General features: G+C 52.6%; 1 protein-coding gene and 1 non-coding gene across 2 annotated transcripts; one reads left to right on the forward strand and one right to left on the reverse strand.

Annotated features, from left to right (window-relative positions):
• Positions 1 to 410: 410 nt before the first annotated feature.
• On the reverse strand, positions 411 to 27,270 carry LOC144942142 (solute carrier family 12 member 3-like). Its single transcript, XM_078868903.1, has 27 exons — positions 27,037 to 27,270; positions 23,551 to 23,667; positions 22,184 to 22,259; positions 20,827 to 20,922; positions 20,230 to 20,369; positions 19,901 to 20,011; positions 19,131 to 19,242; positions 17,583 to 17,710; positions 15,323 to 15,407; positions 14,364 to 14,683; positions 13,268 to 13,375; positions 12,428 to 12,551; positions 11,499 to 11,600; positions 11,165 to 11,320; positions 10,713 to 10,812; positions 9,875 to 9,983; positions 9,063 to 9,200; positions 7,735 to 7,841; positions 7,127 to 7,209; positions 5,581 to 5,653; positions 4,990 to 5,018; positions 4,295 to 4,396; positions 3,656 to 3,767; positions 2,969 to 3,055; positions 2,245 to 2,380; positions 1,522 to 1,589; positions 411 to 549 (listed from the first exon to the last, which is right to left on the reverse strand). The coding sequence occupies exons 1-27, from the start codon at positions 27,268 to 27,270 to the stop codon at positions 411 to 413; spliced, it is 3,192 nt and encodes a 1,063-aa protein (XP_078725029.1).
• TRNAI-AAU (transfer RNA isoleucine (anticodon AAU)) lies at positions 24,874 to 24,947 on the forward strand. The gene has a single exon. It is a non-coding gene; the product is annotated as a tRNA-Ile (tRNA).
• Positions 27,271 to 27,463: the final 193 nt, after the last annotated feature.

The following is a 27,463-nucleotide window of genomic DNA, read 5'->3' on the forward strand; positions in this document are numbered from 1 at the left end:
TTATTTTTGCGAGCGCCACTTTTTAAACGTGTAAAATGCGCGAAGACTAGAAGAGGTACAGACAAAACGTAGAGATGTACCGAGATACGAGAAGAGATACGCAGACAAGATAGAGATGAGAGAGATTAACGAGCTGGTTTATGTTAATTAGCTCGTTACGTTTATTCAATTTAAGATGCTATTTCGTGCATACCCCCAATGTTTTATCATTAATCCAAGGCCCCTTGAGCTGCTTTGTCCCTAAGCTTTTGCTCAGTGCCTAGCGCCACCACTGCCTTTGGTGATGCGTCTACAAGGGCGTGTACGGCTGTACATTCGCATATGCATGCAAATGTAGCCTACACACGTGTGTAAGCACGTGCGTGTGAGCAAGCGGGGGTGAATGTGTGGCTGGGCCGTGCCGGGGTGGATCACTGGCTGTAGATGGTGAGCACGTTGGTGTGGTTGCCCCTCATGATGAGCACTGGGGGCAGATCCCGGCTGAGCACCTCCAGCCAGGCCATGCCCATCGCCGACGGGCATCGTCCCTTCTGGATCACGGGCATGCTCCTGCACGGCACAAACCAATACGCGGAAACGCACGCGTGTTCAGCTACAGCGACAGCACGGATCGTACACAGCCTCGCGCTACAGACTGCGGAGCACGTACGCGTAAAGCACCCGCGATGGGGAACCTCTGCCTGCCCCCCCCCCCGCTACCACGCCACGTGGATCGTGGGGGTGATTTGACCATGCTTCACCCCACCAGTCATCGCGTGTTGGTGACGGCGGAGAGAGTGGATGAGGGAGCACAGAAGTACACTGCAACGCTGGACTCTGCTGCAACTGCCTTCTACTGACGAGACCCTGCAGCAGCAGCTCCTGCTTTACGCATGGTGGTGGTCACCCATCCAGGCGCTGTCCCGGCTCATCTCCTGCTTGGCTTCCGCGATCTCAGTGGAGATCGGGTGCACCCCCGTTATTCGGGCAGTGCCACGACGAGATCACCTGCGTATAATACAATATTCATTGCACCCAGATTCCACTGAAACTCGGGTGCCCTGATTGGTAATTGTTTGCACTGCAGGAGTTGCAGGGCCGCTGGGAACTGCCGGCTGTGCCGGGGACGATTGGGCCTATTCATCGACAAAACATTTCAGACATCCTTCTTCACGATGTTGGGAAACCCCCTACCAAACCATGCCCAACATAACGTGGCCCATTGATGCCGATGACATCACAAAGCCCTGCCCACCACCTCCCGTCCAGCGGCACCCACGTGGGAGCGGAAGCGCTAAATGTATTTTTTCTCCAACAATGTTCGTGCTATCCGGCTTCGTAATGGAACCGATAATTAATCAGTTGAGTGATCGATTATTTAATAATCACACAACCCAGCATTCTAACAATAACAGGCGCCTACAACGGCCGCGCCCTACCGCGGCATTGCGGCGAACAACGTGGATCTGTGTTTTCACGCGGTACGTTATCGCGAGACGTCGGAGCGCCCGGGAGTGTGCGAGCGGTCAGGGGTGTACGTACACGACGATGAGGGCGGCGTCCTTGGAGTGCTCGTGCATGAGCTCGTTCAGCTTCAGCTGCCGGTTGGTCTGGAAGAGGGAGACCGAGAGAACGCGTGAGCTTGGGGCGCGGCCACGGCCGCTAGGAGGCGCCGCTTAGGGCCCACGCGGTGCCCCCTGATGCTGGCACCGCGTGGCCTCCTGACGGCATGATTGGCCATGTTTGTTGTGAATGTTTCTCGACTGTTTATATTTGATCGCATCCTGCGTACCTTTTTCAATTTCCTCTACTTGCCAGTTGTTTTAATGAAATTCACATTGCGAAAGAGGCAATGATGATATATCCGTCTCAATGGGTTTATTACGTATCCCGATTAAATAAAGGATGCATACAAATAGATTAAGCTAATTCCTCCATAGCCAGACATGATCCATCAACTGGTGGATGGAGCCACCCTCTCCCCAAACTATCACCATCTCTCTCTGTCGTGCAATGCAACGACCCATCTGGCCCCTGCGCACGAGCTGATTTCATTGCGCCATCTCCGCAGAGGACGACCGAAGAAATTCCCACCCAGAATGTAATAACACGGTTAACCGACACCCGTTTACACACACGAGGGAGCTCAAACGGTAACTTTCACAATCTTATCAAACACCCCCGCCCCGCTTCCTCCCCGATTTAAAAATAATGGTTGGGACTTTCGGCCGAATGTGTGTTGTTTTGCGAACGATTGCCGCTGACCTTCTCGCGCAAGGTGAGAATCTCGTGGTCGGAAATCTTCCAGGGGCAATCTTTGCGCAGCTGCTCCACCTCGGCGGGGTCTTTGAATCCGTCGTTGAGCCGGTACGGCATGATGAGGTCCTCAAAGTACTTCATCCTTGTGGGCCGCAGGAGCAGTTGGGGGAGGGTACACGAGTTATTGTGACGGTTACAGGAGTTATTAGTTATCGTGACAGTTATTCCGGCTATACCACAAACGATGTCTACTCGTCGCACGCGAGGGGTTTTCTCCGGGCGCTCCGGTTTCAACCCGCACGTAGCGTAGGGATGCTCGCTGATTGGCTGGAACAAGGCCATAGCCATGGAGTCAACATTGGGGGGGACCAAATCTTCCAGGGGGTCTGGGGTCCCCCCCCAGAAAAAAAATCTAAATTTAAAAATTCACGAACACATACTGTAGGATGGACTTTTTACTTATTCTTTACAATAATGTCTAATAGTGTATTGTGTTCCATTGCTCTGTTTTTTCTTTTCTTTCATGGTATGTAATGGCAGAGATTAGGGATTAATAAAGTACAACCATAACCACAATCACATAAACAGAAATCTATTTTATATCAATATTTTTGGGGGGGACATTTTGAGCATATTTGAATATTGGGGGGGATGTGTCCCCCCCAATATATTTTATAATTACGGCCTTGGGCTGGAAGCACGCTCACACGTCGGGGGACGCATCTCTCACTTGTCGGCACGTGGCTTCTTGTTGACGTCCGTCAGGATGATGACGTCGTCCACGTTGAGGCGGAAGCGGGCGATGAGCCGCGACATGCTGGGGACATGGAGAGAGGGGGGCAGCGCATCATCGCTCCGTCACTCACTCCCGCCACCACATTTTACTCGTGCTCTGTACTTGGCGGTATAAGATAAAGGCGCGGCCCTGAAAATTGCTCGCTCGTGCCACTGCTGGCAGGAGGGCTTCCGCAAGCGGGATGCTCTGGGTAATGCCGTGACCTGGTGACATGGTGACCTGGTGACTGGTGACATGGTGACCTGGTGAAATGGTGACCTGGTGATATGGTAACCCGTACGATACCCACAGTGCAGGCCACGTGGGTCAGCATCACGGTCCAGAATTGACGAAATTTGAAAAATTACACCACAAATTACTCGATTGAGAAAAGAAATAGCAGCGTGGCCCCCTACTGGCACTCGCAGGCAGGTGCTGCATTCATTACCTCATGCCACACAGGGACTGCTGACATGGGTGGGGAAGTGCCCCAGGCTCAAGCTACAGCAGGGCATCAAACCGTCGAGTTGGGATGTGATGCAAGGTATGCGGGGGCGTTTGAACCGAGCACTGTATAAATTGAAATCGTGGTCCTTCGGGGTGTGAGCCGTGAGTGTCTGAGCACGGGTGGAGGAGCCTTACTTCTGCTTGTCCTCCTCCAGCCGGTCCAGCTTCCCTGCCATGAAGACGCGCATCTTGCACTCGCCCCATCGGTTCTTCTTGCTCAGCAGGTAGGGGATGAGCAGCGTCATGCCTGTGGGAGAGCAACGCGAGAGGCGGCGGCAGCCATCGTGAACATTTCACAAAGCGGCAGGAACACATTTAAAAATGGAAAACCTAAATGTCATCGACGTCATCATCACAATCAGCCATGGTCAATCCACAGCTGGATGAAGGCCTCTCCTAGCCGCCACCACCTCTCACAATCCACGCGATGTAATAACACGTAGACACTAGCATTAATACCTTCACAAGTCCAAACTGTATGAATATTGTGTAGATTAACAACTATGGAAAATGAAATTAAATTGACAGAATTGTAAATACCCCCTTTCCGCCGGTTCAAGTTTGCAAGCATGAAAATCCACAGCAGCAACCATCGGCCCTGACAGTAAAACACTCGGCAGGACCCTCCTACATGAGTCGTGAGATTCCGTGAGGCTTCCCTGGTCTACAAACGAGCGTGGTAAAAAATAAACACGAGGGACGTTGTTACTATCCAACGCTACGTAGAACACCCATAGACTCGCGCGCCGTTACTGCACAGACAAAGAGACGAACCGCCATCGTCGAAGAGCCAGTAGATGTCGATGGTCCTCTTGCCCTGGCTGAACTGGAACACGGTGCTGATCTGGGGCATCGCATCTGGCGCGCCGTTCTTGTCTGCAGACCGGACGAGAAAGATGAGCCGAGAGAGAATTTCACAACCACGGTCGACCTTTTTTTTCCGCAAAGGTAAACGCAGACGTGAAGACGGTCACCGCGTCGCGCGCTTGCGGGTGCGCTTCGGCGGCCGTCTGGAACACTCCTTCCGATATTAGGAAGCCACTGGAGCGATGCACCTTTAAATCATCGTCTAGATTGAAAACCAATTTATATAAAACTGCTTTTTTGTATTTAGTTTGTTCTTCCCTCGCAGCTCCAATTAGCACGGTTGGCTACGTACGGTGCGAAAGAAGTTCAACATGCATACGTACATACATTGCATTGCAAGGGGTAAGATTACGGATTGGTGAAAAGGGAGGGGGGGGTGCCCTACGACCAGTTCAGGTATCCCAGCTCAGTGGTGTCGGTCACGGCTGGTATTCCAATAAGTCTCGTGGCCAGGTTGACAGCGACTTGTTTGTGAAAACATTAAGGAGTGAAGTCGCAGCAGCGCTCGGTGGCGTGGACCGGCGCCACCGAAGGCCCCGCGACCAGCCCTGGGGTGACGCCCCAACAGAGTGGCGACTGCAACCCTGGGGAGGGTTCGTTACCTTCGGTCTGATCCACGTCCATGCTCAAGCTGGAACACAAAATGGGCACAGAAAGGAAAATGTCATTAATTGCCGTTCACAGTGCGACACTTGCCCATGACAACGCCGCAGCACTTTCCACCAAATAGCGGCGACTCGCGATGTCTGCGTGTGAGTGACGCTGCGGTGTTGGTGAGGTTAGCAACAAGCTGCATATTTAGTTGTATTAATTCCTTCAGAAAATTGTCACGTATAATGTGTGCCGAACAACCGTTATGTCGCGCCACTGCTGGATGAGGGCCTACCCAAGCTGTGTAAGGTTGGGACAATATTTGACCATACTTCACCGTGCTGGTCGGTGCGGATTGATAGAAGTATATACTTGCTGCACTACCCTCTGCTCTCCGCACAGTAGCCCCGCCGCCTATAACAACTGTTAGACATGTTGGTGACCGATCCAAGCGCTATCCAGCCTCAACTCCGCTTCGGTTGAGAAACTGCGTTCGCTTTGGAGTACACGGCCTATGAGCGTGTCGAAAAAAACAGCAGCTCTTTATCCTGTAGGCTGTCTACATCCGTACGGCCGGGTTTGTGCCGTCACGCAGTACTTACGCCGATTTCGCGACAAGTCCGGACACCTTCCCAACGCCGCCGCCGCTGCCATCGAACTGGAAAGCCATGTTGACTGCAGGGGGCAGCGGACACACAGTGTGCGGTGTGAACATTTGAGCAAGGGGAAAAACGTGCTCGGTGCTTAACCCCACGTGTGGATTTTGGGTGCGAACAGCATGCGCGTGCAGGTTACAGCCCCTTCCCGTCAAAATATCCGGTGGATGAGGGCCTCCCCGTGAAGGTCGCTTGATTTATTAAGTGCAAGTTGCCTTTTTTTCCAGATGCTATTTTGGCATGGACCGGTGTCTCCATCACAGGCGCCGGACTCGAGATCAAACAATTGCACGAGCGATTCCCGATCGGTGTTCAGCTCAGCCCATCGTTACTCAAGAATTGACGAAGTGAGTGAGTGCCGCCTTGTTGGAAGTTCGCAGTGGTCGTCCCCACAGACTCCTTTCATTATTACAGGCAGTCCTCGGCTTACGAACACAATTCGTTCCTGAGACCCGTTCGTAATTGGAATGGTGCGTAAGTCAGAACACGTTAACTCACTGTAAATGCCAATACCGTCGGTGTTATGAAATGTGTTACGGTTCAACAAAAAGAGGAAGCATCGTTAAACTCATAAATAAGAAGAAATGTGAATTTGCATGTGACACTATAATACATACTCTACAGTAAATAACACGTAAAATAAAGTAACACAAATATAAAAATATAAAATCTGTTTTATTTTCATTTACCTGGAGTCCTGATGCTGGCTTGCTTGTCGGAAGGGGCGCAATGAGTAACCACAATTGCACGCACACACACAGACAGACACACACAGACACACACACTAACTACAACGATCCCCCTTGTCGTGTTCACAGGCTGTTAGGGCAAGTGCTGTTAGCAAGCAGCAACTATATGAAGGCCTGCTCGGCACACGAGGGGGTGGGTGGCCAGCACCACGCCCAGCAGCCTTTGTCTCCCCAGTGGCGATGTTTACACACCGCACCAGGTACTCATTTGAGGCTGAGTCAACCTAGGGGAGGCCCAGGACACGTTCAGATAATCGTCACTGGTTTGGTCGTGAGTGGCAATTGAACTCGGGATACCAGGTTGGTTACACGGTGCGCTTACCATTGCACTACCGCTCCCCACACACTTTCACACACACGTGCACACGTACACACAAACACACAAACGCTCACTCCCAGCGCAAGGCTGACTCATTACATCTCGCGGAGGATCGCTCCCACTGAACAAAATAGTTCCGCGTTTCAATTCAGGTGTTTGGAAGTCGGGTGGTCGTAAGTCGGGTGTTCGTAAGTCGGCTGTTCGTAAGTCGAGGACTGCCTGTAATGTGGTGCTTCCACCACTTCTCAAGCTCTGAAAGTGTAAATTAGCACCCACCCCCACACTTGATTGAGCAGGGAGTTGGGGGTTGCCACCTCTGAAGTACAAAAAACGAGGACACATCGTGGGAAGGCGAATATCTCTCGCAGCACCGCAAGAGGGGAGAACGATACGTGAAGCTCCGTGCTCCGTCGAGATATCTCACCTTGAACTTCGGGCATATTCTTGATGTCAAGGCCCTCTTTCACGCGCAGGATGGCCAGGGCCATGCTGTAGTCGAACACGTTACTGCGAAAAAGCAAGGAGAATTGCAAAATCCGTCCCGCAAACGTTTCACGTGCGCACTTAAAAACTCTGCCACCAAATTGCATTCAATGCACACCTGTGGTATCTCTGCACACAGAAGGTACGAGCGTAAAGTCAGCACTGTCGTCCTGTGCGCGGCTACAGCTTACGAATTCCATCCAGATCCTGGGGCACGTAACTTCCCACCGCCCCAAACGTACACATGGGTGGTTGGGTGAGTGGGGTGTGTGAGTGCAGCTTCATCATTTACAACTAAATCTCTAGTAGATGACACATCATAGGCTGTGCAACAACAGAATACCACTCTGTACATCTTGTGTCGTATCCACTAGCCCGCTACAGCAAGGTTATGAAAGTAAAAAGCTAATTCAGAAGTGTTTTTTTTTTATCTGAACTAAGCAGCATGCGTGTTGCTTAAAGCACAACTCTTTATGAATGTACAATCCTTCCCGTGAGGCACTGTGAGAGGTGACCGTGCGCTGGCGAGGGGCGGGAAGGGGCACTCACTGGATGATCTGCACGTAGTCGTGCACGGTGGCGGGGTCCTCTCCGAGCCACGAGTTCATGAAGCCGAGGAAGATCAAGTTGGGACGCAGCTTGCCAAGCCCCGTGCTCTGTGGGGGGGGGGGGGGCATCGTCGATGCGCCCGTTAGACCCTGGGTTGGCGCGACGCGATTGCTGCTCGCACGCACGCACGGCGGACTTCGCGCAAGCTAAACGGGAAGTTGTTTGCGGCACCGCACCGCTCGAACAATCTGTGCAGAGATCCTCCACCATTCCGCATGGCCTCAATGTGCACCAAGCCTGGCGCAAACACCGTGATCACACCAGCACCACCCAAAGGCTGGTATGTGTGTGTATTAGGAATGGGAGCAGTAGTGTAGAGATGAAGCAGCAAGCTGGAACAAGAATGTGTTCCCTGGCCTTCGTACGTGAGTGGTGCCCGACATGTGACCATGTCCTGGACCAGTCGTAAGTGCCTTGTAAAAAGTATTTGCATTAAAATGTGACTCAAACTCACGTGTATATTCTTTGGGTCTTTCGGTAAAGTCACGGAGATAGGTTCAAAGAAAATAACAAACACTACGACGTTTCGATCGCAACACAAGCGGTCGTCATCAGGTGGAGAAGAAAGAGTGTATGATTATTAATTATTATTAAAAATGTTTATCAGAGCTGTAATATGCCTAATTGAGTAAAAAGTCACTTGGCTGAAGCCATGACTTTGCTGCACTTGAGAACTTGGTGTAGTCGCAGGCACCATCCTGGGTTCGAACCCAAGCCCTCAGTGGTGCCAGTGCAGGTCTCTGACACCGTCTTAGCCCCCCTGGTCGATATGGCTGCTACTCCAGGGCAGCTGCTCTGATCTCCTGATCAACAGGGAACGTTGGGCCAAAACATCTGGGAACGTACTTCATCTTAACTTATGAGTGACGAGCCTGGGGCCAGAGTACACAATAACCCCTTACAATGCTGTCATTAATTTATCAACCTACGATCCTAAATTCAGCGAGAGAGAAAATGGGTCGTAAGTCAAAGTAAACACGAATGCCGTAGTGAGAAGATCCTTCTAGCTGTCTAAAAAGCCGTTGTGCTAGGGATTGCGTCGTCACTTCCACTTTCCACGCCAACGGCTTCTGCCAGGAAGACAACCGAGTGCAGGCGGTCTCCGGATTATGATGGCCCGGTTTACGACGGAGATTCCCGGAAGGCATTGCGTCGTAAAATAGCGGGGACCGTCTGTACCTATGCAACACGGCCAACCATGGTTGGCCGTCATCCCCTGTTGCACTCCAGCCGGGCCATGGCGGAACTAAAGCCTGAGCCCTCGTTACCTGGAGCAGCGCAGAGGCGCCCTCGTTCAGGCTGTTGCTCACGATCGCCGTGTAGAAGGAGTTGATGTTCCGGTGCCGCAGCCACTTGCCGTGCTCTGTCTGCCGCAAGTCACAGATCTGGTTCTTGTTGGGGCCCGCCTGCCGGGGAGGTGGTGGGGGGGGAGGTTCAGGAAAAACGCCGCTTCCACTCACTCCTTCGTGTCGAACACTTCGTGAGAATGAGCGTCGTGAAACATTTCCTTAGTAACAATAAAACGATTAGTTTAACTTATAACGCGCCGTGGCACGGTGTTTGCTCGCTCTCGTAGCGAATGACTCAGAGGCGTGAGGAACCACAGACAAGCAGGAAGGCAGCCATGTGGTGAGCCGGTGCCAACAGTTTCCGAAGCTCTGCGATTCTCTATTATATTAAGGTGATGTCGGCCAATTCATGAGTGCTTATATGTGGGAGGAAAACCGGAGCACCTGGAGAAATCCCGTACAGACAAAACAGGTTGGATTCCACGTTTTTTCTGTACGACGTCCTCATGGCTTCCACAACATCCACAAAGGGAGTTTCACAACAGGGGTGCGATCCACCAACCCTCGCCTCCACTGTGCTTAATTACAGCCCACGTGCGGAGACACCACCACCTTCTATACCGAGCACGAATAAACCGTTAATTTGAAACCATGACCTTTAAGCTCAGTTACATTTTACAAGAGAACAAACCATGTGACCCCACTGACGACAAATCTGGTTGCATCGTCGCGTACATTGCAACGTTGCTTTGAACACGCGGCCCTCCCCCCGTTGCGCGCGTACGTACCACGACGACGTTGCCGCAGACCATGAGGCTGACGCCCTTGGTGAAGGTGCCCACGAAGTCGACCAGCGCCGGCCGCAGGTGCGGAGGCCCCGTGAGCACCAGGCAGTTGGGCCTGCAGGAAACGGTCGGGTCACAGGGCTCGTTAGAAGAGTCGACACGAGCTCTTCGCATGCAGCGCCCGTCGCTGCGACCTTTGAGATTTTTTTGCACGGCTCTCTCCCTCCGACGCGTGTTCGCGCTGCGCCGCGTGCTTTCGGCGCGACGCGGGCGCTTTGCTCCGCGTGCTGGCATGGATAGAAGCTCCCGGGGTTCGTGGAGCGAAACGTCAGATGTCGTGCCCAACGACGCGGCTCAACCGCGACACGCGCGTGGAGCTATCTACGGATCTCGCAAACCGTGACTTTGGCCACCCCAATTAATACCACAGGTGCCTGAACCAAAGAGCGTGCCGTCCGCTCCACAGCATGGTGGACTACGAAGATCCTGTGACGTTATCGGGAAAGGAGTGGGCCACGTGTCCCTGCGTCACGGTCCGTATTTGCCAAATTTCAAAGTTACTCGCAAATGACTGAATACGGCAACATTGATTCTCCTCTCTCCCAATCCCCCGCTGTAAAACTACTGCAGACGGTACTCGACTTTGAGCGACAGCGACTTCGTGATAGCCTTGCTGCTGTAACAATGGCACGAATACCAAACAACACACGGATGATTCAATCTTAATTTGGAGTAACACACGGATGACTTTATAACGAGAACCCAGTGTCCGCGCTCCGTGATTCAAGCTGCCCAACTGCCAGCACTGTAGTCTCGGCCTGGCGTGATGTGATAACAACTCTACCTGAAGACCTTGATGTGCTCCTTGACGTTGTCCAAGTTCAGTGTTGTGGCTAGAGCAGTCTGGAAGCCCATCGCCTGCACTGATGAACCCCAGTTGACCTCTGCATGAGAAATAAACACATTACATTTTTTGTCTTGGCAAACAGATCTTTTTTTGTAAACAAGCCTGACTCTCCTGATGAGACCAAGCAGGTCGAAACTAATCCACATTTTGTTTGCTTTAACCAAATGCTGCTGGATTACATTGGTCTGGAAAGCCAAATTGGCCCAAGGAATAAAGCATTATTCTATTGGGAGATGCGGAATGGACTTCTGCTTGTGGTTTGTTTTCCTCCTGAGGAGGGACAGTGTATAATTTAGAAATAAACAAACTGGGTTTAACAGGGTGTGTTTACATGTTTAGTTTATGGGGAAAATGCATAAGTTGGTAAGGGGCGATGAGTTCCAACGTGCCTGGCTTCTTGTACATGCAGTAGAAGTAGAGCACGACCCAGATTCCCAGCGAGAGGACGGCTCCCCACCACAGGATCAGGAACATGATGACGATGTCAAACACCATGGTGATGATGGCGATCGCCGGGTGGAAGTACTTGAAGTCTGGCCGCCAGCCTGCATGCACAAAAAAAAACATGTACACCTCGCGCCCCGGCGGCACTGTAAACCTAACGACATTTATAAAGAGAGGTTCCATTTAAATGTTTTTATGTAAAATTTAACTCTGCACACCATCATTGTTTCTACGACAGCGGTCGAGATGTGTCGCCAAGTGGACGGGCCCCCCGCTCACCTGGAGCCTTCACCACACTGGAGTGGAAGACGCTGAAGTTGAGGATGACGTAGGTGTTCAGGAAGCAGCAGGCCGTGATGGGCGAGATCAGGTTCAGGTCAGCTGCGACACAATGTTTTTTTTTGTTAGAACGACGTCTGCTCACCCATCCCGTTTAAAACCGGCGGCCTCCGTAAGCCCTCACCGCACACCGCTATAGTCGACACGCATCCCACACCTCCGATTAGCACGCTAGGCTATGTACGGTGCGAAAGAAGTTCAACATACATGCATAAATGCAACACCTGCTCAACGAAACGCACTCTATGCCAAGATTGATTCGTTGATGGGCAGCCGGCGTGGAAACACCGGGCCCACGAAGGCTTTTGGAGTGACGCGCCAAGAGATATGGCTCGCCAAGGTATGAAGGGATGGAGCTTCGTAGTAAGATGGGAGATGAGCAAGAGATAGAGGTGGGAGTGCTCTGAACAAGGAATTAATATTGGTGAGATCAAAGTGAGACAGGAGAGTGGAGAGACCTGGAGACAAGATATCGAGATTACTGGTCACGTGTGCAAACCACGATAATGTCATGATGCCATGTGATGTCAAAACTTTGTGGGATAGCCATCAATTTGTGCCATAGGGATGTGGAAATTCCACAACCGACCAGGGTTGTAATTATAAAATGAGTACCGCCTCAATGCTCATTTGAGCAGACGGAAATCAACTTTGACTCTCTTGTTCCACCTTCTAGTTACAATATTCCACAAAAGCACTCTATGCGTGACTGTGGGTCTCTACGCGAGTCTGAAGCAATCTGGGTAAATTCTTCACCTGGGCAGGCACCGGCCTGCCTCGATGTTGTTTCTGTAAGGTCGGCAAGTTTGACAAAGTACCAGATTAAAAAATACACGTGGACGTGAGGGGAACACGCGAAGCAGACCTACCAATGCAAATGAAGCAAATTCCAATGGTGTAGGCCAGCAGGTACCCAAAAACGGGCTCTTGGTTCCTGCCATAGCCCTTGCCAAAGATCGCGATTCCAGGGTAAATGTTATCCCTGGCCACTCCCTGCAGGAAGCACAACACAGTTCAGCAACAAAAACAAACCGACAGTCCAACGGGAGCCTGCAAGTAGACCAGTGGACCGCACCGTTATCGCGTAGCACAACGTGTACACGTGCGGCCCTGTTGTCAATCCACTGCTGGATGAGGGCCTCCCTGTGTTGTTGCAGGTGGTGGAGGTTTTTTGTATCATACTTCACCACGCTGGTCATTGTGGGTTGGTGAATGTGCGTACCATAGATGTGGGAGCGTGGTACAGTACAACAGTGAATTTTGAAAATCATCTGGAATGCGCCCTGCAGTGGTCTGCAACTATGATTGCCATGTCATGGCATATGATGGGAAGCTAAAATAATTTCTCACAAGACCAGAAGAGAGGAAGAACGACGTGCACATGCGTTGTCTAGAGTGGCGTAGTAATGCACAGCTGAAAAATACTGGGACTTTGAATGTCGCAGGAAAACTGGCAGATTTATCAAGACAGCAGCCAGATCAACAAGAGGACGATCCTGTGAAAACCAGGACAAGGTGGCAACCCAACCTGCAACGCCTATGCCATGCACGGCAGTCACACGTCCAAGCGCTGCGCAGGATCTCCCCCTTGCTTCGCTTCCGAGATGTGACAAGATCGGGCACGACCCGTGTGATTTGGTCACAGGAAGCGCGTAACACCAACAGAGCAAATCCGGCAACAGACCGCCGCCGCCAAACGTTCTCCTCACCTGGAAGCACTTGGGCGCGCTGATGAGAGAGGCCAGAGCGGAGGAGAGGCCGGCTCCGAAGATGCCGGCGTAGACGAGGGGGGCCCACGCAGACACCATCGCCATGACCTAGGCACCACAGGTATGGGCACAGCGCTTAGCGACGCGCGTCGTCATAATATCGTGACTTTTAACCACTTTTGCCACAAGCGGTATGGTAGAACTCCTCTTATCGGCAGCGGCGTGGAGGGCGGCCGACGTGTGTCCTATCATTCTGTGGGGTTCCAAAGCTTTGGGAGCTGCACCGGCAAAAGCCCGATCAACCCAGGAACAAAGCCTTGGCCTCTGAGTACTGAGAAGAAGGTGATCCTAAGATCTCAGGGAGATCGTTGGAGTATAAAAGTGGATAATTTCCTGAAAATATTGTGGGGCTAACCCACTGAAAGCCTCGTAGGTCAGCAGCTGGATCTTACATTGCAGGCAAAAGACTCTTGTTAGTTGAGTAACAATTCGGCTGGGTAAACTCAACTTACAAAAGAGATAACTCAAATCCCCATTGGGAGTGGACTCAATCCATCATTCCTCTGAGATCAATAAAATTACGACCACTTTTGCGAGAAGTCAAGAGTGATTTGCCCCTATGAAGAGACTGGCCCATAGTATGCCAATATGTAATTTCCATCAATAGCTCAGGCCTGTAGAGCACTGCTCCATTTTCAGGACCAAATTGACGACCGTCCCTTGCCAGTTTTACCACCACCCTAACCTAATGGCCAAACTCCCTGTTCTTATTCACATTGGTTAGTTCAGTTCTGGTTTTTAAATGGGATATATACCAACAGCAGGCTCAATCAAAACCAGCAGCAACGCATACACTAACATTTACGGCTTCAATCACCAAAGTTACGTATATTATTATGTATCGTGGCGGTGGTTGGCGTGTGTTGCGTCTCAAGCATCACTGAACGGGTCCCTTAAAATCTGAGGCACTGGGGCTACAGCCACAAAAGCGGCTGCTGCGCCCAGTTAAACCCCGGCCCCTGCCCACGCTCATTGCAAGACAGAGGAAACGCCGGCAAAGCACCGGCTCGAGGCCAGGGACGGCTCTCTCGCACACCTGGTACTGGTTGATGAAGCCGAAGCTGCAGGGACTGAAGCCAGGAGCGATGGTCGTAGTCGCGTTGCAAACGCCAAAGTTCCAGCCGAGATCGCACCCCGTCTTGGTGAAGGTGCATACGCGCGCGGCCGCCACGGTGGAGTTGGCGATCGCCATGGTGGAGTTGGCGGTCGCCATGGTGGAGCTGATCGTGCTGCTCAGCACGGTGGAGAGGATGGTGGGCATGGCGGTGCTCGTGATGTTCGTGTCGTTTATCAGGGGCGCTACGTATGACAGGGAGTCAGAGAGGTTGCCCGTGGCATCTCGCAGCACGACGGAGCCTGGTGGGGGTGGTAAAAGAACAACGAGCGCGGGTCACGCACGCTCCACATCTCACGTCTACCTTTTTTTCCCTTTCACAGCGCAGTGGGGACCGGCAGCTGCGCCGGGGCCACAGTGCAATGCGCTGGGCCCGACGCAGCTTGCGAGACGGACGATGGCCGTGATGGCCGTGTCCTCATGGCGCGCTAACAAAGAGTCGTTAGTCCCACCCTTAGGCGCTTGCTTGGCCCCGAGCACAGGTCCGAGATGCAAGACCGGCAAATATCACCATTTGGTTGCGTGCTCGATGAGGCAAAGAGCCGGCAGAGCACGACTCCTGTAACTGAGAGGGCCACGCGCTGGCGTAGCTCGGATGTGCCGGTGAAAAGGGGGGAAAGGGGGGGTTATCGATCATTGCGCTATCGCTAAGCAGGGGCGGTGAACACGAGCAGATAAAGAATTACAGCGACACCAGTTTATCGCGAAATTGCAGTTGAAAGAAAAGGACGAAGTTGAGTAAAGATTGAGTCTGCAGGATGTGTGTTGATCCAAAAAAATGCATTTAAGATGAGATTATACTAAACACAACATGAAAGGCACGCTATCCATTTATATAATTACACGTTATGCATCGGTTATATATGCAGCGAATGACTCACCGATGGTGGTGGAAATCATGACGTAGGACAATCCTGTGACGGCAATGCCCAGAAAGGTCCCCTTGGGAATGGCTGTGGCTGGTTCCTAAGGTGGAAAGCAATCGGAGAAATGTCCACGAGGAACGGTGACTTTTTACTCGACGAAGAAACACCACAACGGAAGCCGTTGTGCGACGCTCACTTAGCAGCGGTGCACAAAGCAGGATCAGAATATGTATTTATACTGGAGCAGTCCGATGAGCTATGAAGCTATTTTTTCACAGAGGTCCAGTAATAGCTCAACTCACAAACAAAACTCAACGGAATGGTCAACGACGCTGCCGCAGTCGCCGACGGTTGGGGACGTGCCCCCATCTTGTCCCGACTCGCCGTTGAGACCCGCCAGCAAGCATTCGCTTAGGCAAAGCCGACCGTCAACTGGTTCCAACTTTCTGGGTGTCATCAGCAGATTTTGTCATAAACGCACCTGGTTTATTGGCAAGCGCCCTCTCTCTACACTGCCTCTGCTTTCCTTTTCGTCCTTGCATTAGTAGTGACATAAGAGGGGAGGGGCTGCTGGGGGCTCTGGGACCCTAGGCAATACAGACGCTTAAGCCCCTTTGCGCCAGGCGCTGGGTTCCCAGGCAACCCAGACGCATAAGCCCCTTGGCGCCACCAACGGGGGGGGGGGGGGGGGGCTGTGTGTGCTCTGTGGAATATCTGGGGGCGCACACAGCCCCACCCCTCGTGGGGACGAGGCATAAAAGGGCAGCTCCCTGGACGATCGAGGCCAGTTGTAGCTCAAGACCCAAGACCAGCCATCTCAGGACCCTGGGATGCTGTGAGAGCCAGTGGTGGGACTCTGGAACTCCCGGCTCTATGTCCTTGCGAGGGCGAGTTCCAGAGCGTAGCCAGAGTAGTGGATCTAGGCTGTGTACCTAGGCTGTGTACCTAGGCTGTAACAGAGTAAAAGGACTGTTGGAGTGTTGGATTGTAATAAAGAAGTTACCTCTACAAGTGTCTCCGGAACCCATTACACATTAAAAGAACAAAGGCCATTGCTTAGTGTCCGAGAGGGAAAACGTTGACAGCTGGCCCACGAAAGCCCAGAAAGCAAGCGGGCCGCACCTCTGCATGTCCGTTCTTATGTCAGTATGACGCGGCGCTCAACTTGTCATTTCATGAGGTTTGCCAGAGGTACAAATGAGAAATACTGGGAAATCGCGGGAGAATATCTCACAGATAACGAAAGAGGGGAGAACGACACGTTCATTGGCCCGAGTAGAGTATTATTGTCATTGTTGTTGTTAGACAATTGACAAAAAGCAGGACTTGTAATGTCCTGGGTTTACATACGGGCAGGCCCGTCCATAGGGGGGATGCGGGGCCCAGGGGGAATCCCACCGTGCCCCCCCCCCCAACACTTGCATCTGACACCATGACGTCGAAGCACGGGGCCCCCTAAAGCACGGGGCACGGGGCAATCACGGTGCATCTCCATGTACCCAAGGGACGGCTCTGCATGCAGTTTTCCCAAGATGACTGCATCAAAAAGTAGACGTCCCGGGGAACAACCAACACTGGGACCGGTGGCAACCCTGGTGCCTATGTAGTGCCGTAGATGGGCCACACATACCGGCAGTGGTGGACAGGGCCCATCTGCAGGGGTACCTCGGACCCCCAGGGGAGGGGCCACTGTGCAAGCCCAAGAGGGGGGGGGGCTCCTGGGGGCTCAGGATCCTAGGCAGCTGAGCCCCTTGGCACCACCAACGGGGGGCTGCGGGGGATCTACAATCCCACGCAACCCCACCCCTCGATGGGCAAGGGGGATAAAAGGGCCGCTCCCCAGCCGATCGGGACCAGTCGCAGACGAAGTACGAAGACCAGCCAGCTTAGGACCCTGGACCCCCTCGCCCCGCTTGTCCTTGTAAGGGCCGGGACGCTGCGTGGGCCAGTAGTGGGATTCTGGGACTCCCGGCTCTACTCCCTTGTAAGGGCGAGGTCCGAGGAAGCCAGAGTCTAGAACCGCACCTTGGCTGGGTCGGGTCAGGTAGCCTCCCCTAGGGTAATTGTAGCCGGAGGACCCGAGAGCGTAGCCAGTGTCAGGCAAGCTAGAAGTAGGCTGTGTCCCTAGGCTGCAACAGTGTATCAGGACTGTTGGAGTGGTGTATTGTAATAAAGAAGTTGCATCTACAAAGTGTCTCCGGAATCCATTACACCTACGTGGCATTGTGTGGAAGATTAAGTAAAAGTTGACGGGCATGAACGGCATTCCCTCTACCTTCAGGTCTCCACAAATGTTGGCGCCAGTGAGGATGGCCGTCACGGAGGGCAGGAAGATGCCCAGCAGCCTGAAGAAGTCGTACGGCCCGCGGAAAGACGGGGTGAAGTTGTCGTTAAAGATTTTTGCTGTAAAAAAAAAAGGAAACGCAGATCGGTGGCGTGAGTGTAAAAAGTATAAGGGGCCGGCCATAAATTACGTCACGCGATTTTGGACGATTTTTACCCCCCTCCCTCGTCACACGGCGTCACAAAAAGTCAGACCCCCCCTCAAATATGACGTCACAAAGCTCTGCCCCCCCCCCCCAAAACCATATTTCCATTTAAAAAATAAAATATGCTTCAAATCTCTTTTAACTATTGTCATTGTAGTGCGTATTTAATGTGGTGCTGCACTCTGATGTTGTAGGAGTGTTGTTATAACAATTAGTGTTGCTATAACAATTCTATATTTATTTAAAGTTGCACATTTTGATGTGACGTCACATTTCTCAACCCCCCCCCTCGTTACACATCATCACAAATGTCTGCCCCTCCCCTAGGTGCGTGACGTCATTTATGGACTGCCCCTAAGGCGTGCAACAAAAAACCCATCGTCGCTTGTGAAGCAGAGGGCATCATCATCACTATCATCATCATCACTATCATCATCACTATCATCACTATCAATCATCATCACTACCATCACCGCAGTTTATTATTTACACCGCGTAGCCATTCGTGTGGCGCGATCAGGGCCGGATTAACATTCCGGTCGAATTAATTTGTTACTTTAATAAATATGTTGGATGACTCCATCGTGTTTTGCTGTAATATGTAATACTGCACGTCCTGTGCATCACTTAGGCCCTTCGCTCTCGTTCGCCTTCGGCCCCTCGTAACCGCGATCCGACCCTGGGCGTGCCTCGAGGCGCCCGGGACATCGGTGAAACGTTTCCTGCCGGTCGACGCTTAAGTTTGACGTCAAATTTTATGGCTCAATGACTCGGGTAATTTGGTCTACTCTTCCGAGCCGAGTAGACGTGTTGGAAGAATCCATAATGCAGGTTTTTTTTGGGTTAGATCGCGTAAAAATATAAATGTATCGTTAAACCCGCCACCACCCGACACAGCCAACTAGTAAGATTTGTCACGTAAACAGAACGTGTCCAATTTGTTACTAGTACAGCACACCGGTGTGTTGGAGAGCAAAGCCACAACATTTACAATCTGAGTACGACGTTTCGCCAGTAAGTCGCACAGTGTGTGTGAGTCACCACGCCACACATTTGAAAGCATTGTTGGGATTAATGATGATGATGGAGGTGTTGTCACGTGTTGTGTATTGTCAGCGGCCGCACTAAAGGCCTCCAGAGGCCGCCAGTGGCCCGCGCGGTGGCCTCGCAACGAAGAGGCCACTGCGATCGCGTGTCCTGTGGCTGCAGTGTCTCGTAACCTCAACCCACCCCCTTGCTCCCACGGCCCTTTCTCGACCACCGTCTTTGGTGCTCGAACAACAAAGACGACGAGGAGGAGGAGAAGAAGAAGAGGAACGGAGAGAGGCGCTCACTGTTGTAGCCGAAGAAACCTTTGGCCTGCTTATCGAGGGGGGAAGGCATGACGGTCCCCAGCAGATAGTCCAGCAGCGCGATGATGATCAACGCGAAGAAGATGAGCTGAGCCTGTGGTGAGCGACACGGCACACAGGTGGTGAGTAAACGAAGGACAAATTATTCACAGAGCGCCGCTGTTGCCTGCCAAGACCGCAGCGGAAATCCCCATACGCCTCAGCTCAATTCCCATTGAAATCGCCACTGAAGCTCCCGCTACCCACACGTGGACACCAAAACCGTACCCACAGCGACACCTATACACTCACTGGACTTTGGCGAGAGACGAACCCGCTGGCCTTTGCGCGTGAAAGCGGCCTTCTAGCGTGAAGGGCTCACGAGTGTGACGCCATCGCGTCTACCCCTCGATTTAAGGAACGCAGCAGGAGGACTTCTCCAAAAAAGTCTGGCTGCTGCCTGATGATGCCGGTTGTAATTACTGGCGAAACGTCGTAATCAGATTGTAAATGTCGTGGCTTGGCTCTCCAACACACCGGTTAGTGCTGTACTAGTGACGAACTGGCACGTTCTGTTTACGTGACGACCCTTACTAGTTGGCTGTGTCGGGTGGTGGCGGGCTTAGCGACGCATTTATCACATATTAACGCGATCTAACCCAAACAAAAAACAACCTGTATCACGGATGATATTGCTCGCGAAAGCCTCCCACATGTTCAACCGCAAAGTGTAAATGTCCTCGCGAGGTTGCGATGCCGACGCGGCCACCCACCTTGTTCTCCCAGGCCAAGCCCGCCAGCGCGATGCCGAGTAGAAAGGTGACGGCGATGACTCCGATGATGCGCAGATCGTTCACCTTGTCCACCATGATCAGATTCCCGCCCTGTCGTCGCGTCGTGCGGGCAGCGGAAGCGCAGGGATGGTCAGAGCGCGACCGCCCGTATGCAACAAGGCGAAACAGTGCGTTAGGGGCTACGCGGGGATACCCCATGTCTTTGTGCAGCTCAGTGGGTGGGTGGTTGGGTGAACAGGTGGGTGGACGGGTGGGTGGGTGGTTGGGTGAACAGGTGGGTGGACGGGTGGGTGGGTGGTTGTCCTTACGTGCAGGATGTCCCTGAGGGTCTCGGCGAAGCCCACGGTGTGCGAGGCGATGGAGACGCAGGACGCGAAGCTGTAGATGACGCCCATGGGCGCTCCGAGCTCCACGCCGAGGGTGCGCGAGATCAAGAAGTAGGAGCCGCCTGGGCGAGACGCGGCGATCAGAAACAAGAACAACAACGCGAGACACGGCGATCAGCCGCACGAGCGCCAATAGCGATCCACGCGCCCTGCCACCCACGGGGCCCTTACCAACTACAACCAGAGCGCGTGCACGCGCGTGGCAGGGCGCGTGCACGCGCGTGGCAGGGGGCCGTGTAACCGATGGGCCAGAGGCGGGGAAGGTGGCGAGTTGCAAAACCCCGGGGGGTCGTTAAGAGCGAGTCCCCACTCCGGTGGGAGAGGTCAGCGACGCGTGTGCTATGGAGGAGACGTCGAACTCCCGCCGCGGTAACGTGGAACTTCTCTGCCACCGGTGCGGCGGCCGTGGACGTGAAAGTTGAGCGCCAGTGCCCCGATGCTCAAATGAGCAGCAGGAGGAGATGGCTCGGACACAGCGTTATATACATACACATACTGTGTATATGTGTACGCACACACCTCTAGACACCTTGCCGTTGGTGCAGACAGCGCAGAGGGACAGGCAAGCCGTGCTGGTGATGCTGCAGGAGATGATGATGATCAGCCACATGAGACCTGGGCAAGGGGAGCGGGGAGATCGCTCGTTAGAGTCGTTCCGCGCTCGCTCAGGCAACTCGTGACAAGCCGCCGGGGAGGGATGTCACTTCTGTAAGCTCCAACGCACCTGACGATAGCATTTCACGTGAGCGATCGGGAAATGTGAACACGATCCGAATTATTCTTTGGTTCTTGTGTTGCAATCGACGTTTCGATTGCAACACAAGCAATCATCAGGTATAAATTAAATAGAAACACAAATCTAGTATACTTAGAAATGTAATGTAATATAACAGAGAGTCGGATAACATAACAGTCAACACCCTATCTGGTTGATTACGTTCTTCCTGAGAATGCTAAATTTGAGAGAGAGATTAAACACAGAACCAGAAACATAGACAGACATATAAGCAGACAGATATCACAGATATACATAGAGAGAGAGCAAACATAGGCACAAAGAGAAACTACGCCTCTGTGTCGAGGCCTTAAAAAAAATGGCTAGTAGCTACATATGCAGAGCCGCCTTCGTCAATCCACTGCTGGATTCAGACCAACCCACATCATGTCGGTCATGGGGGTTCTCACCACACTTCACCATGCTCGTCGGTGAAGGGGCATGCCTCGGATCGGTTCACACATCGCTGACTGCAGTCATAACGAGTGATCTAGACAGCAGCGTTATTCGTGCCACGCACCGCTGCGCCATCTGCATCGCACGAAAGGTGCAGGGAGCTTTTGGTGATTTCAGCCAATGAGCGGCGGCGTTCGTACGTGTGTGGGACGAGCACCCGGAGACAATCTACAAGTTCATGGGGGGGGGGAGGGGGGGACCAACCACTCTGTCCCATATAGAAGGAACGGATGGTAACGAGTCCGCACTCTGCTGTATCGCATTTTCCTGGCGAGCCGCGGCACGGCTCCTCCTCGGCACCCGCGGGAAGGGAGTTTCGCGACTTTATTTTGAGTGCAATTGTGAACAGGAGCCATAGCAGACATGAGCACATCTAATCTGCATAATCATTGGTTCGCTGCAAGGCGTGTGGTGCTTGGTTTCTTGTCGCAATTGAGAGTAGGGCTCAACGGTTGCTGGCCCTTGCCCCCAGGCACACGTGAGCAGTGACCTGACCTCAAAAGCATCCGAAGACTCATAACAGATCGTACTCAGGCACGGCTGGGGTGAGCTGCCTTTTTTTTTCTTATACCCCTACTACCCCTTATTTGAGCGATGCTACGAGAGTGGAGGGTGGTGGTGGTGGATAAAAGAGAGAAGCGTTACCGATGCCCGACTGCGCCGTGATCCACGGCAGGCGGAGGAACATGAGGACTCCCCAAATGTTCACCATCACACGCATCTGTCCACACATCCAAAACATCAACGACGAAGGTTCAGCACCGATACCAGCGACGGACGACAACATTGGGATGATCATCGGCCACGCAATGACTCCTACTGCGGGAGGGATGATGGCCTCCCGAAGCCATCCGCTTAGCGCCGACACACACGCTGAATGTCTTGCTCCATCTCCACGGTAGACGTCTCCTCTAGGAGTCATTCCACTCGTTATGCTGTGCCCAAGGAGAACGATAAATGTGATTTCTACGGTGTTTTATTTTGGGGTGGGGGCGGGAATTGATTGAAATTGGATCCCATTCTCGTTCTGATAAAAAATGTTTTGAAGTTTCCGTTCCAAATTGCCAGGCAGAATTTGGGGCAGGAGCGTCACATTCACAAAACTACCCAGGGTACAGATTCCTTTGAATTAAAATACATTTCGTGTGAAAGCTTATCAGAGAGTTGGTGAGGGGTTTAGACGATGATTAATAGAGGGTCACAGGTTCAAATTCTAGTCGAAGGTTCCGCTAATCCCATCATAGCTCAGGGGTGGATACATTGTCTTCCGTTTGTGGGAATTCCACAATCGTCATCCTGCGGAGAGACTGAATCCGCTGCCATATGAAGGTGAAATTTGCAACGTGGGCTCTGGCTGCACCACTCACACGATGTCACCCTTCTTGACCCGATGCGTTGTCAGAGGGTGAAATGAGATGAATATAATTTTGAGTGGAGATACTGCGATTCTAATTGGACTAGCAAGTTGCCATACCTTCAAAATAAACTAGCAGCAAAAAAAAAACCCCGCTGTGGTTGATACAAAAAAATGTCGGGAAGGGGAAAACTCAAGATTCTGGAGGTGTCTGAATGCGCGACGATAATCGACTGGTGCCGCTAGGTGTCACCACAGGGTCGGACGACTAAAACAAGATAAAGGTACAGCCTTGCAACGTCTTCCTCTCGTCAATGCTGGCGGTAGGCGCTCCGCTGCCAGGGCGATTGTTTTCTAAGTGAAACTCGACGTGCGAGGAGGTGCGCAGTAATGCGCTTGGTCCCCGTGAGCTATAGGGCCCCCCCGCCATCCATATCCCCCCCTCTCTCCTTTTCCACAGAACCGGGACACGTTTTCTCAGCCTAGAGCGGTGTTCTTCACTTAATTTCAGAGGGGGGCGGGGCACTATCGCCTTCTGAGACATCATCAGTGTGGGTGAGGACCGCCACACATTTGAAACCACTGTTGGGGTTGACAGCAGGATGATGATGGGTGGTGGTGTCACGTGTTTTGGGGGGGGGGGGATGCGCCCACTCACCCCCACACCACGGAACCAGCCGAAGAGGATGGGCTCAGGGGGTTTGGGGCCGTCTTCCTCCACCTCCTGCCCGGCCTCGGGGTCGTCGTAGACCCCCGCCAGACCCGTCGGCTCCGGCTTCGCACGGTGGGGGGGGGCACACGCGCGAGTGCGCGATGGTCAGTACACAACAATATCAACAACATCGTGGCATTTGTGTGGCAGCAGATTAGCGCGCTGCGCTCTGAGTTCGCCTCCCGGCGAGTCCTGTTACACGTCGCAATGACCGACCCCTGTGTGTGGGTGGGTGCACTGACAAAGGACTGTGACTCGTATTACGTCGTTGGTGGTCCACGAAGAGTCCCAGAGCGGGTGTGTTTCGCTTTGCGTTGTACCGCCAAGAGGTGCCCGTGACTCGGGAGGTTCAGAAATCGTCGCGTGGCCAACAGCAGCGAATTCAGTGAAAACCGCTTCAAATTGAGTGCGGCTATCAAGCACTTCGATCTCGCGTATCCATTCATATAAGCCGGGTACGGCTGCTGTTGCGAGTGATCTATGAACTCGCGACGCCCCACTGACCAGCGTGGTGAAGTATGGTCAAACAACCCCCATAACCATAAAAACATTGTGATCGAGACTGCCATCCGACAGTGAATGGATAACGCGCCCAATGTTACGTTGCCGTGCACCGGCAGGACAGCGAATAACGAAGGTTCTGTGACCACAGCCATGGCTCCTGCCATGGCTGTGGTCACAGTGGTCGATCTCGTCTCGGTATTTGTGGCCGCACCCACCCATTGGGAGCTTCCTCTGACTCTTCCATGCTTTTTTTGCGATTCTAACGCGTAACGCTTCAGTGAGACAAAGCCGTGTGTCAAACTTCGTTTGCGCCGTACGTAGCCGACCGTGCTAATCGGAGGTGCGGGGGAAGGACAACATCCTAAAGACAAATGCGACTCAATATTACCTCCCCTCGTTTTGAATTATTCAAACTTTGAGGACTCCCCCCTCGCACTGCCGACGGAAGTTCGTGCTCACAGTCCTCGTCTCCGGTTTAACAGGTAAGGCTTTCGCGACCAATCTCATCCATGATACAGGTTTTTTTTTTGTTAACGACACATTTATATTTAAGCCCTCGTCTCCGTTTGGCGGCTCTCTAAGCACGTGGTGAAAATTCCACATTGTTCGCGGAGGAAGCCTGTGGGCTCTCCACCGAACAAATTTGAACAGCACGAAAAGTGAGAAGTTTGCGTGCTCGCTCAATGGAGTTGATGAGTGGGGGGCATTGCCGGGTATTCGTCAAAGGTAGAGTTTGGGACCCTAAATCACCCCCACTGATCATGTGGCCGGTTAGCTCAGCTGGTTAGAGCGTGGTGCTAATAACGCCAAGGTCGCGGGTTCGATCCCCGTACGGGCCATGTGTTTTTTTATTTAATCTAAAAACAGCGCTTGACCCGAGTATCAACAAGGCTTCTGTAAGTCAAGTCTCAGTAAATTGAGGAACGGCGGTAGTTAAACCACCATGGCAATGTGGAATTTCCATCGCTTGCTCACGTGAACGTTTTGGCGGTCAACAACGTGTTGAACCGTTCACGTTGTGAGCAGCAGAGGGCAGTGAAGCAGAATCCACCGCGACTGTGCTCCCTCCGCCTTCAACGCGCACTGACCAGCGTGGTGAAGTATGGCCAAATCATCCCCTACTACCCCCACGGTGGAGGCCCTCGTCCAGTTGTGGATGCACGCGGTAGAGCTTCGTCAAGCACAGGACTGCACGCGCGAATGCGGCTCCCTTCACATTTTTATAGCACAAGCCAAGGCTGTAATTATAATATCTAATGGGGGGGACACATCCCCCCCCAATATTCAAATATGCTCAAAATGTCCCCCCCAATATATTGCTATAAAATAGATTTATGTTTATATGATTGTGGTTATGGTTGTACTTTATTAATCCCTCATCTCTGCCATTACAATGAAACAAGAAAAGGTAAAAAAGAAAAAACAGCAATGTAAAACAATACACTATTAGACATTATTGTAAAAAATTAATAAAAAGTCCATCCTATGTGTTACGGCCTTGGGACAAGCAAACCAATAATGCAGAGGTCATTTGAAAGCCCCCTGCGGCTGGATTCCTAGCACCGAATGATATCAGCGCGTGAACGCCGTGCAGTGGTAGCTGTAACCGTGGCATCATGAGAAATGCCATCAACTGCTCTGACCACGGACTCAGATCCAGCGTGCCACTCGCCTTTACCGCTCGCAAAAAAACGACATTGCACTTTAGAAATGTCTATATTTGGAAGCTCTCGTTATATGTGATAACCACACTGGAGAGAGAGAGCTCATCACGCGTAGTGGTCCAAAGTTTGGGGCCACACACAAGTACATCAATTGGTACCACTACCACGAAGTGGAGTCAATTTCAACACTGGCCTCTCGGTCAAAAATCTGAAAACCAAAGCGAAGTCTACATCTGTTAACGATACGAGACATTTATTAACGCGACGAATCTATCTACGCTTGTGCATGGCGATACGTTCAGGAGCTACATGTTGGGATCTTGCTGGGCACGACAAGAGGGAGTTCTGGGAGGCCAAGTTGGTGTCGTGTTGCTGTTCCCTCCTCTTTTGGAGCGCAGATCGCAGTGGTCTAAAGTTTGGGTTGCACGTTCCTTAGAGGGCAGCAAACGCATGCGCTAGACCCAGGACCGAGTGGAATACGGAACACCGCACTCAACCATTCAAGCGGACAAATGCATGTGCTCCCCGAACGATTAACATTTCAACGCGTTCGTCAATAACGCTGCCCTGAAAGGGACGAAAACTCCGCCATCATAGACGACGTTTTGGATAGATGGGACCCAAGTGGGTCGCTGGGTCTTGTATTTTAAAGCGCAGTCTGCTACTCCTGCCCATCGCTCCACCGAGGTTACACAAATACAAAAATGCCCTCAACAGTTTCACAGGCTGCTGGAGAAAATGGTTGCAGGCACGGTGACACCAAAACACACACAGAGACACACACAGAGACACACACACCGAGACACAAAGATGACAAAGATCCCCCGTATAGCCTTAACAGACTGTAGGGGCAAGTGCTGTTAGCGAGCACCTATGAAGGCCGGAACGGTACACGAGGGGGTGGGTGGCCAGCACCACGCCCGACCGCCTTTGTCTCCCCAGTGGCGATGTTTACACACCGCACCAGGTACTCATTTAAGACTGAGTCGACCTAGGGGAGGCCCAGGACCGGTTCAGATAATCGTCACTGGTGTTAGCCGTGAGCGGGAATCGAACCCGGGTCGCCAGGTCCATAGCGCAGCGCGCTAACCGCTACACTACCGCTCCCCACCACACACACAGAGACACACACACCGACACAGAGACACACACACCGAGACACACACACCGAGACACACACACCGAGACACACACACAGAGACACACACACACCGAGACACACACACCGAGACACACACACACAGACACTTGCAACCCGACCTACCGGGACGTAGGTGGCGTGCAGCTCGTGAATGCTGGGCCTGGGCAGCTTCTTGCCATGGATGGTGCCCGTGCGGCAGTAGTAGTTGTAGTTGGGCACCGGGTCCAGGGTGTTGTGGCCGAACGTGCGCGAGTAGTAGGTGTTGGAGTGCGTGTCCGTGTACGCGTAGTTCTCCCCATCTTCGCCGGGCTGTACGCTCACTTGGAAGCGGCCCTTGTCGTTACCGGCTTCCTCCATGCCGGCTGCTGCTCGGTGATGTCTCGTGGGGTCGTGGCGGAGTAGTGGTGTACGCGATGTTTGCCCGAGAGGGTGAATCCACGTATCGGGGTGGCGAGGGAGGGGGGGGTGAAAGGTGGTGACCTGGACGAAGCCCGCGTGTGGCTTGCGGCGCGAGTCCGGTGTCGCTCACACTTTATAAGCTCCAGCGATT

The sequence above is a fragment of the Lampetra fluviatilis genome, chromosome 26 (genome assembly GCF_964198595.1).
Source record: "Lampetra fluviatilis chromosome 26, kcLamFluv1.1, whole genome shotgun sequence".
NCBI lineage: Eukaryota > Metazoa > Chordata > Hyperoartia > Petromyzontiformes > Petromyzontidae > Lampetra > Lampetra fluviatilis.

Bases quoted from the DNA above. Each gene is read 5' to 3' on its own strand.
- LOC144942142 (XM_078868903.1), bottom strand. From the start codon at position 27,270: ATGGAGGAAGCCGGTAACGACAAGGGCCGCTTCCAAGTGAGCGTACAG. The intron at 12,552-13,267 runs GTGAGGAGAACG...TGCTTCCTGCAG, and splicing joins GCGCGCCCAAGTGCTTCCAG to GGAGTGGCCAGGGATAACAT. The intron at 550-1,521 runs GTACGTACACCC...TGTGCCGTGCAG, and splicing joins GACGCCGCCCTCATCGTCGT to GAGCATGCCCGTGATCCAGA.